The sequence below is a fragment of the Chelon labrosus genome (genome assembly GCF_963514085.1).
Source record: "Chelon labrosus genome assembly, chromosome: 4".
NCBI lineage: Eukaryota > Metazoa > Chordata > Actinopteri > Mugiliformes > Mugilidae > Chelon > Chelon labrosus.
In genome coordinates, this window is record NC_140340.1 from 27,282,149 (window position 1) to 27,301,686 (window position 19,538).

A 19,538-nucleotide genomic window follows, 5' to 3' on the forward strand; every position below is an offset into this window, starting at 1 on the left:
CCCAAAGGCTTTTTTTTAGTTGTTTGCACAGCAGGCAACCTGTCAGACAAACTACCTCTCTGGTATCAAACTGACTATGTGCTTGAAATTTGCATGTATGTAGACTAAGAGAATGCAGTGCCTAGAAACAAAGCCATCAGCCCAGGGTTGTGTCTCATAGTTATCAAGCGAATAAAGGCCCCATTTAGCAAGGCGCTGAAGGCGGTTTCCGATTTTACATCACGCACATGTATTCCTATTTAAATTATCGGCAAACTAGTGTGCGTTAATCCACTTTCATAAACAGGGAAATATGTTTCAAACATGTGACATATATGTGTGTGTGGGACTTGTCAGGGGGATGGGTGGGGTGAAGAGCTATGGTAATCTGCTGGATTCACACTGGCCTTTCCCCACCCTGCCAGGGGCTATGCCACTAATCACCAGGTCAAGGGGAGTGACACAGGCAGATAGTCACACTCACACTTGTACTGAAGTCATTTTATATGCCATATAAATAAAGAAACGTGTTTAAGAGGGATGTTGTTGATTTTTTTTTTGTGTGTGTGTGTATAACTGAAAGTAGGTGTTTATTTGATAAAGAGGAAGTCAACTTGTCCACAGGGTAATTATCCAAGAGTTTTGAGTATAGTCTAATAAAGATGTGCTCACAGTTTTATGTATATTTAAATTACCCTCATTACAATGCATCCCAAAGCTTATTTGAAAGAAAGTTGGGCTACACTGCAGTGTAGTCTACAAAAAGCTCCTTTTAACAGTTTCAGTGGAATTATTTCTCACATATCAGCAAAACACAGGTTTCACAGGCAGTTTTGACAAGAGGTGACCAAAATGTGTGCATCTGAGATTGAGGCTCTGTGTTTCTAGAGAAGGGGGAAGTAGTGACTAGAATGTTTCTTCTAATAAGGATTTAAAAGGCCAGCGAAGACGCCCTGCTGTCTTGATTCTGTAACTACATAGCAAAACCCAGTAGTAGTAGTAGGCTGTAAGTGAACCAAATGACAGAATACTTCTTAAACACTATAAAACGAAACGACAATAATACATGCTAGACGTTGAGTTCATTCCAGCGGAAAATGAAAAACTAACAAACCACTGTAACAAGTCGAGACCAATCCAGCTGTCAGCCCTGTAGGCAGCAACTGTAATCCCTCCCCGGACCGGAGCGAGCACAGGGAGCCTGGGCTGCTAAAGCTCCAGCCTCAGAGGGACGATGGTGGAGGGCTGGTAAAGATGGCGGCTCTCTCCGAGGATGGGAGGTATGGATTAAATTGTGGCCAACAGAGCGCAGACAGAGTCACCGTGTTGCACGTCAAATTGACCGAGACAGCGCTGAGAGCCATAGAGAGCTACCAGAATTGTCGGGTGAGTGAAACGGTGCCTTTATTTCGGGTAAAACGAGACGGGACTCCCCCGAGCTGACTCGGCTTGTCTCAAGCTAGGAAGCCTAACTGCCACGCACAGCTAAAGCTACAAAGTTAGCTAAGCTGTTGACAGAGCGAGTTTCTGCCTGTTTTTTTGGTTTTATTAGTCGTGTGTCATTAATTCCATCAACAGAATAAGATACACGAAACCTTAGCGTTATGTTCTGACCATGTTTTAGGAAATGACAATTGTTAGTTTACACAGAAAACCTGTTAGTTAAGTTAGACGCTCTGGTTAGCCACCATTAGCTCTGTTAGTGGTGCTGTGCTGGCCAACCAAGTCGATTTTTTTTTTTTTTTTTTTTTTTTTAACTAACGTTACTTACCAAATTAGGACATATGTAATTTCATATCGACGGATACACTCGTCAGGTGACAAGTTTCGTGTGCCGTACGTTTAACGTAAAAACTTAGTTAACTAATGTGAACTTTTATTCTACGATGTTGTATTTGAGTTCGGAGCAAAGTAGAAATGTAGAGAGATTGAGGCTAAGGCAACTTCCATTCAACTTGGTGTCGTTTCAGACATGTCGGTGACTGGTCAGCTTACCGTATGGTTTCAGGTTCTAGCTAACCTGGCATTACAACCTATATGAAGCTCCTAGCCGGGCCCAGCCCTTTGTGGCGATTTAACTGAAACATAAAATGTCGCATTAAAACCAGTTGACACACTAGATACAGGATTGATTAATGAGCAAACATTTAATTTGTTTGCCACGTTACTTTTTTTTTTGTATCCCATTCACGCCAAGCTGTATTTTCATATACTTTTCATAGCAGGCCAACAGTAACACATGTATGGTATATGATTGCAATAAAAGTATTTGTTAATAGGGTCATACCTCCTGAAGTCTGTCTTATTGTGCACAATAAAAACCTGCTTGAACACATGAACTTTATTTCACCTTCTGAAACTGAGTTTGCTATATGACACTGCATACCTGTGCAGATTAAATATAACTTGTTAATCTTGAACTGTACAAACGGTTTAATCTTGTTGAGGTGAACTAATCTGGAGGAACCTATGCAGTGTTGAGTTGTGGAGGCCTGGAGTTACCTGAGTTTAAATTTGCCAACAACAACTCGGTTACATAACAAACTGACAGGGCCCAGGTCTCCTCTCGGGGCTGATGCACTGTGGCATAGCACGGGGCTATAGTGTGTTCAGAGGTCTCTGTGACTGCTTTTTATGGCGCAGTGTGTGTTGGTATGTATGCCATACACTGCGCAACACCTCTGTATGTGAAACATGAGAGCCTTTACAAAAATGTGGATATAAAACACAAATTTACGGGTTCCTGAGCTAGTTTCTGACTACAGGCAGACAGCATTATCTCTAAGTTGAAGGAATTCTTTTGTGACAGGCCATGCTACAACCTTATTGGATGTGGTAATGTTGGTCTGTTCGCTGCACTGAACGGCAGGCTGCCACCTCTTGCTGACTGAGCAGCCAAAACTGCCTGCTTTTTGTTTCTCTCCCTCTCTGTAATGTGTGCTGTAGCTGAACCAGTCATCGAACTATGGAAGCTGGCTATCTTTGTCTTTCAGTGTCGATGTGAAATGTGATCAGAACTCTGTGTGTGAGAGAGAGAGAGAGAGTGAGTGAGTGAGTGGGGGAGGGAGGCCGTGACTTGGAGTATCTTGGCTTTAACAACTATATTACTGTCTTTCTGATAAAAGCATGCAGTTTATCCCCAATTATCTGGGTCTCCTTAATGTATGAGTCAGGAAGCATGTTTTACGTAAAGAAATGTAGAGAAGCTGGTAAAATGCACATTCCTGGTGAAATGTGCAACATTTTAGAAGTCCAGCCAACTGGTTTTTCATTTCAGACGTCCACGCACCTGGTTCTTCTGTGCATTTAAGTAGTGTGAATAAGCTGGGAGTCCTGTGCTTTCCTATCCTAACCTACAGTACACTGCTCCAGAGCAGCCACTGCATATTTGTGGCTGTCAGATCCATTTCAAGTAGCCACCAACGCAAACCTACACAAAACAAAGACGCTTCAGAAACACCCAGTTCAAAATATCTGCTGTGTTTGAGTATTGTCCATCCTGCAAGTTCCATTCCCTAAAGCAAACTGTTTTAATTAAATCGTAAAAAGGAAAAACAGGTAAAGTTGGATCAAAAGCTTTGTAGATTCAGACTTAAGGGCTTTCATTGAGAGAGTGTTGTCTGCTTCTAATCAAGTATTTACATCCAAGAGTCACCCATGGTTGTACCACATGACCAACAGGAGAAAAGCTGAGACTATTAATCATGATAATGGATTCATCGCTTCGCCATTTTCTTTTTTTTCTTTTTTGTATTGATCCGTTATGTGGCATTACTGCACATTGTTCTTGGTTTTGTGTGGCTGTTCTAAACTCGATATCTTTACATTTTAAGGCTGGTCATCAGAGCCACCTTCAGTTTTTCTCGTTTGCATCATGAATACAGGTTATGGCCTTGCTTTTTTTTTGTCTCACCCAGACAAAGAAGGCATGTGCTTGTCAGACTTCAGCTGTACCATGTTTAAGTGCAATATTTAACAGGATATGTAAGGATGAGGCCCTCCACATTTGTGTGTATTAACGCTATGTCATAGTCTCCACAAGGCCCTGGATGGCCATAAATTTTGTTATCTGCCCAAGTCTGCGGGAGTCTTTTAGACACATAAGGACACACGGATGCTGCTAAACTCACGGAAATACGTCATGCTCCCAAAGTCACCCGCGGTGTGTGTGCCCACTGTGCTTGGGACGGCCACAAACTCCGGCTACAAGCTATTTCATAGATTTTGGCACACCTTATCATTGACACTTAGCTACAGCCCAATCCATAGCTAACCGCTATTCTACAAAGAACATGTAGCTAAAAAGCCCAGTCACAGCTAGCCTGTCATAAACATCCACAGGAGCCCTTTGTGTTTTGTGTAATGTGGGGATCAGAAGCATGCATTATTAGTATAAATGAAAATGAAAGTCTACATCGTCTTCATATGGACAAATCCTGTATCGGCCTTTATTGAAAGTGTTTTTATGTTGATGCTTTGATGGTCTGTTTCATTCCAATTTCGTATCACTTTTTTATAAAAAGTATCTACGTAGTTGGTGAGGGGTTAAACTTTGTCCTCTCCTTTGTTTTCAGAATGCATCTTTACGGCCGGCAATACAATTCAAGGGACTGCAAGGGGTAAGTACTTTTATTGTATTAAGAAATGATTTGGGGCCGTCCACACGGAAACGCAAAAACGCAGAAACGCAGAAGTTTTGCATCGTTTTGGCCGAGCGTCCAGACGTATCCTGTAAACGCATAGCCCTAAAAACGCACTTTTCTGAAAACGGGTCCCAGGGTGGAGAAATTCGCAAACGCAACTCTTGCGTTTCTGTGTAGACGGCGAAAACGGCGAAAAAGATGATGTCATCGCCACACCCCCGAGCAGCCTTCCACCTCCCGCAAGACGTCTCATAACAACATCAACAACAATGGCGGACTACATGCTAGTTTTCCTGCTGGAGAAGATATTGAGCCTATTAGGGTTACTAGGGCAAAATATCATGCTCCTGTGCCACCACGCTGAGCAAAAAAGGCGATTTGTAAACGGCGCTCAATATTTGTGCGCATGCTCCGCCTCTTCCTCTCCGTTTTTGGTGAATTTCTGAAACTGAAACAGCGCCACCTATAGGCCTGGAATATGAAGTAGTGTTTTCGGTCGTGCTGAAACAGACCTGTGTGGACGCGGATATTTCTTGAAACGATGCCCTCGAAAACGGAGAGGGAAAAGACCGTTTTCGTACGTGTGGACGTGGCCTAAGACTGATCCGTGAAAGCACAGGTCAGGTCAGGTCAGGTCAGGTGCAGCTCAATTCACACTTTTCGTAGTCGCCAATATTGGACCATTATAGTAAAACCACAAGTGCATCAGTTGTGGTCATGATCAGTCCATTGAGCGATGAGATTGGGCACTTACAATAGTATACACATTTAATAAAAAAATAGAAATAGCAGAAGAATCTGCTTCGGGATGTTTTTAGTTCATTTGTCACGCTAAGTTCCTTCAGATGCAGAGGTTTATCATGCTCCCTTCAGCTACTGACAACCAGTGAGAACTTCCTGTTTTGTGATGGCATTCACATTTATTGTGTGAATTATTTTGCAGCGCATTAAAATTCCCAAGACTGACTCCTCCTCAGACGCCTTCAACAACTTTGATTTCTACCTGTCTAACGTGGGCAAGGACAATCCTCAGGGAAGCTTCGAGTGCATCCATCAGTATGTTTCGAGGTAATGGTAATCACTGGTCTGCTGGATCAACCCTTGCTGTCTTACCACACTTTGCTGGAAGGTAATCCCTCCCTGCCTCACATTTGTCTCTCATCCTCCCTCTTTGTCTCCAGCTCAGGGGCCTCACACCTGGCATTGTGTGCCACAGTACAGGACAAGGTCACAGTGTGCGCTACTAATGACTCCTACCAGGTGACCCGGGACCGTATGACCCAGGCCGCGGAGGATACACGTGAACGTGGGACCAAAGTCATCAAGCCTGGGGGCCGGTACAGAGGTAGGGCCCTCACTACAGTCTTGCTTATCTGCAACTGCTTCAGTCAAATGGCAGATTGGATCCCTACGCGCCAACGTGACTTTACATTCTATTAACAGCTCTCCTCTCTTTTCAAAGAGAAGACTGAATAGGTGGAAGCCTAACTCTATTCAAAGCCATTATTCCAACTGACTAAGCCATTTTGCCGTCTGCTTTTTCCAGATTAGTAGTCTGACTGATAAGGGCAAAATGTGGCAGATGAAGCTATTTCTGTTTTTTTTGCGGATAGATTGCCAAAACGATATAGTGGGTCACAGTATAGCACTACATTCTGCTTGTGTTTAACAGCCAAACTTATACAAATTAAAACTTCATATTTTCCTCGAGTCAGATGAACGTAAACAAGTTCCTGGATTAGAGTCACAGGGCTTGTCTCTTTCTGGTCACAGTCAGTATGTCTTATCCAGCTTTGTGCAGGCAGGGCAAGGGCTGTGCATGGAAACAAACTGCTGTAGTAATGGCCCAGTTACAAAACAAACACAGGCTCAACACACAGATAAACTTATCACCAACAGTAGGTACAGGCCAGGACAGGAAAGACAAGCTGATATATTACTGAGGTGTCATTGCTAAGGCTCAATGACAGAAAATATTGTTATTAAAGGAGCCCACAAGGGAAGATTTGGGTCACTTTACCAACCTCTTTGGTAAAACCAGAATCAGAATTTCTGATTTGGGTCACAAAACTGAGAGCATGTAAAGCAGGTGTTTGAACTCACCATCCACACAAAAACTTATGTAATTCTACTAAAACATGTCTTTTCCTAAATGACCGCAGGGATATGTAAATCTTAAAATGGTGCCGTGTTTACTGAGCTTTTGCAAAGCGATGACCTGAGCTGTCCCCGTCTGGGTCGGACAGTGTGACAGTAAGGTTAGGGCGGCCTTTAGTCGCCTCTTTTTTCACTGTGATTGTTTGTTTTAAATGCCAGTTCAGCAGGATTTGTGTATTTTGCTAAGCAGATACCATTGGACTGAATTTATTCACAGTTTTGCCAATTTTAAATATAAAAGTTAAAAGTGCAATGCCACACCTTTGGAATCACTGCTGGTTAACATAACATACACAGTTAAGTCCTTGTTCAAATTTAGCTGCATTATATGTGACCACAGATTGCTGGAGGACACTGAATGGAGATGTCAAGGACTGATGCATATTAGTGTAACCAGCTGTGTGAACGCGCCACATGGAGTGGGACTGTGTGACAGTCAAGAAGACAACGTTCTGTCACCTTTAGCTTTTTCTGTAATCATGTTCTGACTAGGAAGTAATGATTCATTCAGCTAAGCTGGTTTTTTTCTTGTTGACAGAACTTAGCTGTAGTGCAGTTTGAAATGTTTAATTGTCTGAAAAGAAGAAAAAATTCCAAACCAAAACGCTATTTAAAAATGCAAGATTTTTTTAAGAGTAAGTTAAAAGCTCCTCAGACCTGTTTGTCAGAGCCCCAGAGATATATTTGCATACATGGACCCAAGCAGAAACTGGGAAACGAGAGGAGCTTCAGAGAAAAGGGGGTGGTTCATGAGCTTGTAGCAGCTGGTTTGGAATGAGCACCATATTTGCCAGTGCAACAGGAGCCTTTAGTTTCTTGTTTTCACACGCTGTTCATTTCAGGTAGCAGATTGTAACTTGTGTTTTTATCCTCACATTTGTCTGTAGTCTCTTTCATTGAATAATCCATGTACCTATGAATGCAGTGGCATTTGATGTTGTAAATGATTATTCTTTCTGGAAGCGTAATGGCAAAAGGTTTTCACCTGTCACGATCTGTCACTGTCCTGCTAGACAACTTGGAAGTGTGTGAGCTCGGATTGCGTCTAGTCTACTTTTTGCCAAGGAGGAAGGGAGTGAGTTATTCCTTTCTCTTCCTTTCTCTAGCCTTAATCTCTTAAAGAGCTTTAGCATTTCATAATGGTGATGAAGACGTAGTGGGGAATGTGCAGGCGGCCTCTTTAAGTACATGGCTCAGTAATACACAGCAGTGTCTTGAGTTTAATCATCTCAAGACTTTCATATGAGCTTTTCAAACTACTCTTGGTTAATAAGAGAACTACATCCAAGTGTAGTTTACTGATAGCCTCCTTTCTGGTCATTGACTCTTTGATTGCCACTGCATTGGGTCATTTTGTGACCCTCTTTCTTCAAAGCAAAGGCTAGTTGTTACCTAAAATTTATTTAAATTGAGATTTGAAGAGCCATCGCTAGTTGTGCCTCTAGTTTCCAAGATTTATTTGTTGAGCATTTCAAATCGTGGCAAACCGTGTAAGTTTCATTAACGCTCTGTAGTTTTAGCTTATTTAGCGCACTAGTGTTGAAACCTTTCTTCTAGCTTACAGTGTTTGTGGCCCTCTGAATCTGTTGAGGTGAAGGGTGGTAAATGTTTCTTTAAACCCCCCTTTCATTGTCTCTATTTAGGCTTCAAAAACTTTGTTGAAAATAAAAATGTCAGAATGACTTTAGGTTGAAACCTGCCTGCAGAGAAGAGGTAAAACATTGTCTTTGTCTTCTGTTTGTAGGAAAGCAGGTGCATACTCGTAAGCTTGCACTACCTGTTCCAGATGTAGTCCCAGAACGCAAACGCTCCACGCCCATCAACCCAGCCAACACTATTCGTAAGTGCCTTTCCAATAACCCCGTATCCCAGCGACCGTTCCGGGACCGTATCATCCACTTGCTGGCGCTGAGGTCCTACAAGAAGCTGGAAGTTCTAGCCCGTTTGCAGCGGGACGGTATCAACCAGAAGGACCGAAACTCACTGGGGACCACCCTGCAACAGGTATTCTGGATTTTTTTATTTTTTATTTCTTTGCTTTGATACTGTAATGTGACTTAAATATTGACAAATTAAAATACTTGTGACCCACATGGAGTCTTCCACAGTCCACTGTTCTACAGGGGGGGGAAAAACCGTTGCTGACATTTACATTTTTAAGTGCCATAACTGGCCTACAAGTGTTTAATTTAATCCCAGAAATCTCCTTAATCTTTCTTACTCACCATGAGATTGAGATCTGCCTGTTACGAATCATTGTCAGTATCTTAAGGCTTCATTCACAAGAAATGAATCATTGAATTATTTGCATTCACAGATGTCTGGTCCAGCACAGGAAATAAGAAGTTTCTGTATGTTTTCTCTATGGTTTTCATGGCGGTGTAATTTAACTTTGAAACTCTGTGTTCGTTTCTCTGTGCAACACAGGTGGCAAACCTCAATCCCAAAGACAACACATATGCTTTGAAGGACTTTATGTACCGGGATGTGCAGAGAGACTGGCCTGGCTACTCTGAAGAGGAGAAGACCCAAGTTGACAGGATCTTGACTCGGTACAGAAAAGGCCTACAAGGCTTGTTAAAATCATTATTTTGGGGACATTCTTGCATTTATTTGGTATCACCAGTAGAGATGCAGACATGAGTACGACAGGTAATCGATCCATGGATACTGAAGACATTTAAAGACTTATTTGTACTCAAAACCCATTTGCATTATATTTATTATGTGTATTACTACATGTAGGCAGTGTGATACTATTTTTTTATGTCCTATTTTATGTTTTTTTTATTGTACATTAAACACCTGCCAACATTGGAAGACCATTTTCAATCACGTTTGGCTGCTTTCACTCTTTGCTTTTGTTGTTACTTGTCAAAGGGTAGTTGCTGTCCACTGCATGCAAAGTTAAAATGAAAAAAGAATGTGCACATGATTTAATGTTTTTATTGTGAGTATGACATCCTCAGCAAGTCCTATCGTGATGGTAGCTGAGTCCTAATGTACTCTTTGTCATCCCTTGCAATGTTCCTCACTGATACTACTTTCCTTTCTTCAACAGCAAGTTAGGTCTTCCTACTGAGACAATCTCGTCAAGCAGTTCTCCCAAAGACAGCGTCCCCACATCCCCCCAGGTAACTGGACAAATACACTCGAACACACCCACACTCACAGTGGTATAAAAGGTTTGGCTAAATTCTGAGTTTTCTTGCAGAAGCGCAAGCCAGACTTTGACTTCATCGATCCTTTGGCTCCAAAGAAAGCTCGGATCTCCCACCTCAGCAATCGAGGGTCAGCCACATCTTCATCATCTGACCGCCGTGAGGACGACAGCAGCCCCAGCACTAAGCGCTCGTCCCTACCTTCCAATGTCACCTCGGGCCCTCCCACCCATCTCCCCATCTCATCCCACCCTCCTGCACCCTCTCACCAGCAGCCAAGCCCAGCCTCCAACTCCAACTCACCCAGCACCCCCGAAGGTTGCGGCACCCAGGACCTGCCTATGGACCAGAGTTCCTCCTGCAGAGACCCATCACCCAGCCCCTTTTCCTCTGATAGGACTCTAAAGGACCGCTATCGGAACCCTGTCCCTGTCCCCAGACCAGCCACCTCTCCCAGCCCTCCTCCTTGCACCTCCCTCACAGTTACCTCTACTGTTGTCACCAGCCCTCCCTTGTCCAGCAGTACCAATAAGAAGTTCAAAAAGAAATCCAAGAAGCACAAGGACAAGGATCGAGAGAGGGAGAAAGGGAAACGGGCCGAGAGAGTCAGCAGCAGTCCTCACAGTGCAGGACAGCAGGCTGAGGAGGGTCATAGAGCCAAAAAGAGACGCAGTGCTGAGGCAGAGAATGGTGAAGTTATCAACAAAACGTCTCACAAAGATCAAGGTGTGTTTCTGTCTTGATTATTGTCTGCACTGCTCAACAAAGTGTCTTGAATGACGGTACCATTACATTGAAGGTGAATCCATTCCATTTAAGTGAGCTAATTCCTGGTACTAGGCTCACTGGCATGACTTACAGGGACACCTGAGGGGAAACAAGCCATCTTCAACAAAACTTACGTTAAAGATGGGCCATGATTTTACTCATTTTTTTTGCACGGAAATGCCTATACTGTCTAGTCGACAATCTAAAACTTTTTATTTTAAATGCAGAGCAAGCTTTTGATATTACATTGCCAGATTCCTGGTGTGAGTGGAGTCTCTACTGGACCGATAGTGAGGAGAAGGAGCTGTTCACTCGCAACCATAGTTTGCAAGAGTTCCACTAATGTTCATGTACATAGCTAATTGGACTCACCTCTTACACACACACACACACACACACACACATACACACAGAGTTTTCATTTTTAGCTTGATCAGAACAGTGAGCACCATATGGGTGTGTACCACTTCATTGGTCTTGATTATATTTTTATGTAATGCTGGAACATCAAAGATAAAAACCTGAGAGAGAAATATTCATGTTCATATTTTCTCATTCAAACCTGCCCTTGAGGAGAAATATATGACTTAATTGGTCATTTGAAAATGTATGTAAACCTAGTTTTAGTGCAACTTTTAGACTAATTCAAGCAACACTGGCATATCTTGTGACTGACATTGACTATGGACATTCCCAGCCTGTTTATCTTTCAGACTTTGGATTGTTGTCACAGTGTTTCAGCGTTTATCTCAGCTTTGTGCCTTCGTTCCCATTTAGCCACACACAGTTTGATCTCTAATGCGCTGGAATCAGCTCTTCTTTACATATTAGTTCACCTGAAAATTTATGCTGACAATGTGCAATTTTGTTCCTCCATTTTGATGACATAAGAGTTTTTTGTGTGTGTTATGGATTATAAATGATGCATTTACATTTATATGCCTTCTTTTTCTCCTCAGACTCTTCAGGCAAAGAGAAGCCAGTCCAGTCTACTGAATTCTCATCCAAGGATGAGATACCCGACTATGTAGTGTAAGTAACCCTAACAAATATTACAAGGCTCGTATTCACAAAGTCTGACGCTCTTTGCCCTTCAGGTCTCATTATTTTGTAAACACAAGTGAAGATATACATTTCGATTCTATTATAAAAACTAGATTTTGAGACAAATGGGCACATATGAAAAAACAAGAGAATTATGACACATGAAATGCAGCAGTAAACACAGATGTGTTTTATCTGAGCATTGTCGTATTCTTTTTATTGCAGTACTAGGTCTGTTTTGTACTTTCCACATCATTGCTAATGAGTTCAGGGAACGTTTTATCCATAGTACATCAGAAATAGAGAGGCTCAAGGGACGTTAAGCCTCCCACGTGTCTTGAAATGCCATGAGCTTTTAAACAAGGTTATTCAGAATAAGGAACATTAATTCTGGTCTTCTGTATAACTACAATTTTCTCTGAAATGATTATTGAAATGTAAATATTAAATGTTACCACTTTCAGAATAATCATTCGGTTGAATTTTCCTTTCCTTTTCTGTGTTTACAGGAAGTACACACCGTTGGTGTCCACTGACCAGCGTCAAAGCTACAAGGATGACTTTAATGCAGAGTATGATGAGTACCGTCTGCTGCATGCCCACGTGGAGAGCATCACCCGTCGCTTTACCCAGCTGGATACCCAGTGTCGGAAACTGGCACCTGGCTCCAAAGAGTACCAGGTCATATTTAAACACTTTGTTTGAAGCTACTTTTTGACAATCAGTATCTATGTTGTGAAATATCAGTTTTGTCTCTAAAGCCACGTGACGTATTATGCAAGTCCTTTTAAAGGCTTTGACATCTTAAAACGGCATATTCCGTCATTAAAATGAAGTCAAATACGCCTGCTCGAGTTCCTCTTCAACACTTCATATGTCCTGAAGCATTTGATTTAAGTCCTTTCAGAGTTGTTTGTTAAGACACAAATTGTCGTGCCACATGGGAGGTAGGACACAAGTGCTTATTTATAATCAAATAGGATTAATAGTGTTGTCAGTGTCCCACACCTGCTCCTCGAGCCAGTCATGTCCGCGACCAGCAGCCAACACACATTTGTTTAGAGTATAATGTTAAATTGTGAAATTATTTGCTGCTTTTCTTGCTGTTGTACTAGGTTATCACATATAAGTGGCTTAATCTTTACACAAAGTTGAAGAATACATGTCTTCTTATATAATAATATTCATAAGTTGTATGTGTGTTAAGTGTCAGTTTTGATTATTTTTACAGAAGATGCAAGAAGAAGTCCTGAAAGAGTACAAAAAGATGAAGCAAGTAAGTAGTTATACATGCTGTGATTATTTTACAATCACATCAGTGTACTTTTATTTTTTTAAGGACACTGACCTTAATGCTAGATTGTGGAATTTTTATGTGTGCGGTTTGGCCAAAGCAAGGAAATGGGGACACGCCATCCATATCTATCATATCATATAACAGTATGTTGGGTGATATCCAGGTCTCTCTTAGATATTACTTCTTAGGTGTGTTCCAACAAAGTAAAAGCCACAGCAGTGGTGATCTGTGTTTGTCCTAGAGATCTATCACTTTCATTAATGAATTGCATGAATGCAGAGTTACTGTTTTTATCTAAAGCATCACAAATGTTTCTGGGATGCTTCCTACAATTTTCCGCCCTATGCTTATTCCGTTGGTTGCTTGTCTCTTCAGCTCAGGTAAACCACTCAGCAATAACTGCTGACTGACATAAAACTCATCTAACCTTGAACTAGCCTGGAAATATCCAAAAACGGTTTTAAAAAAAGGCAACGTGGACTTGTAGAGTTTTTTGAGAAGACGTTTCACCACTCATCCGAGTAGCTTCTTCAGTTCTAGGGGACTGGTGGGAAGTTTGAGGTTTAAGTAGGAAACGTCTACTGAAACTTGTTGTGTAAACAACCTGAAACCGGTGCAGCTACACAACAAGGAAGTTTCAGTAGAGGTTCCCTATTTAAACCTGACACTTCCCACCAGTCCCCTAGAACTGAAGAAGCTATTTGGGTGAAACATCGTCTCAAAAAACTCTACAAGTTCACTCCATCACAGCTTAATGCCTAAAACCAACCCTGACTAAGAACTAATGGGATCCTAAAATCAAGTCTCAAACAGGATCAAGTCAGGATCAGCCAAAATGTCCTTACTCCCAACATATGTTCTAAATCTAGATCTTAAATTGGTCTCCGTAAAGATAGACGTACATGATTCCTCAGAGTGGGATGGGAGAGGTGGAGCACTAAGGAAAAGTTTGTGACCCTAAATAGACAATAAAAAAAAATGCTTTCACAAACTTCTTTAAATAGAAAAGAATTACACATATTAAAAATGTACATGTAAAACTGCAGAACTTGATTGGAGCTAACAGGCTTTTGGATTTGTGCTGACTCTAGATGAATCTACTAAAAGTAAACTTTTTTCAGGTCAAGGGGTGGTTCAGAGCTGGTGTCCAATCTCAAACCAGTTCTTCTTGTTTCCAGCAAAGTGTGGGTGTGAATGTAATGTAGTCGACAATTATCTAAAGCCGATCTCAAAATTCACCATTAACATTTTTAAGAAACACAGAAAATATCTGTAGTTAGATTGTAAACAAGAAGAGTTTCAGAACTTGAAGTGATATGTAAAGAAGTCTACAGTGCTGTTTTTTATACTTTTATATAAAATAAAAGTAAGAAATGGGCTGCACCAGCCTGAGGGACTCTGTATTCTGATTTAATGGTTGTGTGTGTGCGTTTATTTTTTTTACAGCACAGCCCGAACTACCACGAGGAGAAGCTGCGCTGCGAGTACCTGCACAACAAGTTGGCCCACATCAAGCGGCTAATAGCTGATTTTGACCAGCGCAGAGCCCAGGCCTGGTGCTGAGAGCACCGCCCTGGACGTCTTCACTAATCAGTATTGAGAATGGCGCATCAAACCAGGAGTGGGTGACCATCTGGCTCTTATTTATTAGCTCCCCTTCAGTTCCTGCCTCCACAATAGCCCCCCCTCTTCCTTTCTCTTTCCCTTCTCCAGTCGTCCTTCTTCATTCCTTCCTTTTCTGATCTTTGATTCCACAGGCTTCATTATTGCCTGCAATCTCACTTTGACTTTACCCCCACCCTTTGCTTTCTCGATATTTTTTCTTAGTTAGCTCCTGTGGAATTTGATACCACTGGACCAGTGGAAGGGGGCCGCCTGCATGTGTGACGGGGTTTGTGGGGGGAAAAAAAACTTCCAACTCTTCTAACCTTTGAAGGACTTTCTGTTAAGACAAAAAAAAAAAGTATTTTCGAGCATCATAAAAATATTAACATGTATTTAAGTAACAAAAAAGAAAAAAAAAAAGAGGGAGATCTATTTATTTTGAGACTCTTAGTGCAAAACAAAAGTCAGCAGATGATATATTTAATTTTCTTTTTCCTGAAAACAATGCAAAAAAAAAAAAAAAGTACCGCGGGCCTTATGTGTTTTGACTTTGTGAAGCCATTTTGCACGCAAGATCCAAATGTCATCTCATCTAGCAAAGATATCTCCGCTGCCTCATTTCCTCTCTCTTCACATCAAACCGTACTGGATAATGTTGCTTCAGCAAATTGCAGCCGAGGCTGAGTTTGAAGCCGAAGAGGAAGGAAGTGAGACGGGAAGGAGAAATCACTTGAGCTGACTGAGAAGCAACAGTATGTGTGCATGGGTTGTAAATTTAGTTGTAATGACCACATGGGGTGGTGAGGTTAGGGTAAATAAAGGAGTATGATCCCCTGTCAATAGGGGGCAGTATTCCCTGCGCCAAACAATGTTTAATGTTCACGGTGCATTATGGGTGCCTTAAGGTGTTTACATTTGAAAACGTCGACCCACAGGCTATACAAAGGAACTACAACAGCCTGGAAACAGGTGTGTGTGTGTGTGTGTGTGTGTGTGTGAGAGAGAGAGAGAGAGAGAGTGTGTGTGTGCATGTGCACGCAGACGTCAGAGTGGTGGAGGATAGAAGGAGTGTTACAAATTGTATGCGTGTGTGTTCGTATGGTTGTGCATCACATGGAGTGACAGGTGAAAGGGGAAAAAAAAAAAATGTGGAGGAGAAGTGAGAAACATGGAAAAACAAACAAAAATAAGCTGCTATAGTGTTTGACCAGCCAGAGCGCTCAGGATCAGCCTGGCTGGAGTAACAGTACCTGATCCTAATTGAAGAGATACAGAAATTGATCCTAATTTTCCAGAATGGTTCCTCAGTTGGAGTCTGGAAAGGACTGCGCCCACATATTTAGCTTTATCCAGCGGCAAACAGTCAGTGTTTCTGTTTTGAAAAGAAGCTGAATCTGTCATCCACCAGAGGACTTATCTGTATTAAGGTGTCAAATGTTTTTGATTCTCAGTTGAGAGCAGTGAAATAATTCTGAGTAGCTTTTTTTTTTTTTATTTTTTTTTTTTTTCTATTTCCCAACACTGCTACAGGTTTAGTTTCATGGATGGATGGATAGATGGATGGCTTTTGAATGAAATTCTTTATTTCAGCAAGGGAAATTGTTTACAAAGTTGTGTTAGAATGTTTGCCAAAAATTAAATGCCTTTCTGGTACTGCTTCCCTGGAGTAAAATGCCTGGTTGGACGAGAGAAGGAGACTGAGACAAGGAGACTGGAATCTGTGTCTCACTCACTGAAGAATAACTAAAACATCCTGAGGTTTGTGGATGTGAACAGGAACTCGGTGGCTTGGTTTGCAGTGGTCAGCTCCTTCTCAGGAGCCTGATCTAAAATATTATGGACAAGCAACAGTCTGTCCTGTATTGGGGGGGGGGAAATATGATCCAAAATAGATTAAAGTAAATATTATACAGTTCTATTTGGCTTCTATTTTGATTGTGGCATTCTGTCAGACAGTCAGTCTCTGCAGTAGACTGACTGTTTCATCAGGTGTCAGAATCAGTTTAGCATAATAATGAACTCTGCTCAACTTGCCTGTTGTCTCAAGTTATTTTGAACAGAGACTCTATCTCTACATGTCCACTCAGCTCTGAGCTACAGGGTCAGTGTTTTGGTTCATTTTCCTGTTTTACTTCTATTGTGGTTATTTCTCAGAATGTAGAGTTGGAAAAGGGCGCTGCAACAAACTGGTGTCGGGCCACAGGATGAAACCAGTCTCCGGTGTCCTCCTCTCAGCCTTCCAAAGATTTCTTTCTTTGTTGTTCTGACTGTTCTCAGTCAGAACAACAGGCATTAGCATTACGCCACTCAGTCCAGTGAGGAAAACGGGGAAGGGGTTTGATCAGCAGTCTTAATAAGGAAAATGCTCCAGCAGTATTTAGACACAACCACAGGAAATCATGAGAGAGTTATGAGTTGAATCTGATGCTGCCCCCCTGAAAATGTACGCAACATTTCAATAAAAATGAACTTTTACCTGGAGAATGTCTGGCTGTCATCTCATTTGTGTCATAACACGGTGTGAAAAACAAAATAACTTGGTTAAAGTTAGTCATATTTTAGTCTAATGAGTAGCAGGTGGTTTTGAAGCTTTCCCATAAAATTAAAGTTAAATCACCGCTGGAATGTCTCGAAGTACATTTACTCAACTACTGTACAGTTTTGATCTACTTCATGACCATTCACTCTCAGCTTTCAGTCTTTTGAGCCAAATACTTATGTATTTCACTACATTAATTCTAAAGCTTTAGCTAGGCATTTTATGGATTATATTTTATATGAATGTACAATCAATGAATAAACTTTATTAGATGCCCAGCAGCTGCAGCATGAAACATAAAGGTAGAGGATTTCTAAATGCAGGAATCATCTTAAACCCATGTCTGGTTAATTGAGTATGTCCAGAAAGGGAAAAGAGTTTGATCAAACTAATGTTCAGATAGTACTGAATTTATGCACCGATAAGAAGGAAACTAGATTGTACACAGATCAGCCACAACATGATGACCACTGACAGGAGAAGTAAATAACCTTGACTATCTTGTGATGATGCAATGTTCTGCTGGGAAACTTTTGGACCTGGCATTCATGTGGATGTTACTTAGACATGTACCACCCACCTAGACCAGACCAGGCACCCCCACCCCATAGCAATGACACTCCTTGATGGCAGCAGCCATCCCCAGCAGGATGCAGCCTGACACAGACACGCACACAAAAATGGTTTAGGAACAACTCAAAAAAACATGAACAGCACAAGGTGTTGACCTGGCCTCCAAATTCATGAGATCCCAACTGATCAAGTATCTGTGGGATGATCCACAGAGGCCCCTCCCCTCAACCCATAGGACCCAAAGGCCTCCACTAACAACATTCTGTTGCCAGACACCACAGGACACCCTCAGAAGGCCCATGTCCATTCTCTGATGAGCCACAACTGTTTTCGATGCACAAGGGAGACCTACACAATATTAGGAAGGTGGTCATAATGTTATGCCTGATCGGTTTAATGCTGACAACTATAGAACAGCGGTTTACACAAAACTAAAAAGAAGAACCTTCACCCTGTCAACAGTGTGTTGAACTGGACTCAAGATGACTGATCCATTTCTGGAAGTGAGTTTTGAAAATGTTCACATCAAGACTGTTGTTAAACTGGTCCCTTATCTGAATGCTTTAAATGTTTCCCTAATTTTTCTTGATACTTGGTAATTTGATTACTTGAAAACGTAAGCGCAATGAAAACAGCCACATTTGTATGAGCCACATCTGAACATAAGGCACCTCATGCATGAACATAAGGTACCTTATGTTCAGATAATGTAATACAGCTTCCCCTGTTCCACAAAAAGCTTCATGTGATCCCTGGAGTCCCATATGCCTGGAAGCTTTCTCTGCACCAGGCAAGGCAAATGTCTCTGTGGCTGACAAAAACTGGTTACACTGCTCTTACTAACCATTCACTTGTGTCGCTCGCTGCAGCAGTGAGAGATGATCTAACCTCAAAAAATGTTGGGCCTAGGCCCTTTGCTTCTTTGAACAATGAGTTGGTTGGCAATTCTGGTTGAACCTGGACTGGTGCAACAATCACTACATTAATCTTGCCAGTTTGTAATAAAAGCCCCAACATACTTATGTAGCTTTTTGTGGCTACTTTCAGCACATTATTTAGTTTCACTGGTATGTACTCTTAAATCCCAGCAATTCTCCCATATGTAAAACTGCTGGCGGTTGATACAAGCTCACCACAGGCTGTATTCCTGATCTAAGGGATCTTGCTTTGATCTTGATTATTATGCTTCTATTATGCTCCTGTGGAGTTGGCAAAGATAACTTAAGATTACTTCCCAGTCATCCATTATCCGTGCTCCATTAGCAACAGGGCAGAGCGGCCAAGACCTTGAGAACCCCAGACCAATGGCATCCTCTAACGTTTAAGATTTCACTACATCTCATTTAGATTTTGTCATTTGTTTACTTAGAGACTTGTTGGGGAATGTTGCTCCAGTAATTAAGATGAGTCATACATTTCTATTAAATGTGAGGCCCTGTCCTGTAGACACTGTGTGAAAATCTTCTTTAAGGGAATTATCTTTCTAACTCGTTCTGTGTTCATGGTCGCCTGGAAACCAGAAAACATAATTGTGGGCGGGGGCGTTTTCCGGGATGGTTCTGTTGAACTGATCTGATTATGAACTGGCAAAGATCAAATAGTTTAGTTGGACTTTATGTGGTGATGAATTGAAAAGTAAAAGGGACATAGTCCACTGAGTTTAATTTGAAGACAACAGAATGGCTCTGATTGGTTGTAGGACTATCAAATTGCATGTAAAGGTATTTCTTATTTTTTGTCTAATCTGATTTAAAACCTACCTCACTGTGAAA

General features: G+C 41.6%; 1 protein-coding gene across 1 annotated transcript; it reads left to right on the forward strand.

The window, feature by feature from the left end:
* Positions 1 to 1,199: 1,199 nt before the first annotated feature.
* On the forward strand, positions 1,200 to 17,152 carry ell2 (elongation factor for RNA polymerase II 2). The gene is made up of 12 exons (XM_084543470.1): positions 1,200 to 1,365; positions 4,554 to 4,598; positions 5,566 to 5,690; positions 5,804 to 5,967; positions 8,524 to 8,783; positions 9,207 to 9,331; positions 9,841 to 9,913; positions 9,994 to 10,666; positions 11,668 to 11,740; positions 12,262 to 12,433; positions 12,984 to 13,028; positions 14,496 to 17,152. The coding sequence occupies exons 1-12, from the start codon at positions 1,234 to 1,236 to the stop codon at positions 14,610 to 14,612; spliced, it is 2,004 nt and encodes a 667-aa protein (XP_084399596.1). The 5' UTR covers positions 1,200 to 1,233; the 3' UTR covers positions 14,613 to 17,152.
* The last annotated feature ends 2,386 nt before the right edge of the window (positions 17,153 to 19,538 follow it).

Excerpts from the sequence above, each read along its gene's own strand:
- ell2 (XM_084543470.1), top strand. The coding sequence starts at position 1,234 with ATGGCGGCTCTCTCCGAGGATGGGAGGTATGGATTAAATTGTGGCCAA. Across the intron at positions 9,914-9,993 it reads GCGTCCCCACATCCCCCCAG|AAGCGCAAGCCAGACTTTGA; the intron begins GTAACTGGACAA and ends GTTTTCTTGCAG. Across the intron at positions 13,029-14,495 it reads AGTACAAAAAGATGAAGCAA|CACAGCCCGAACTACCACGA; the intron begins GTAAGTAGTTAT and ends TTTTTTTTACAG.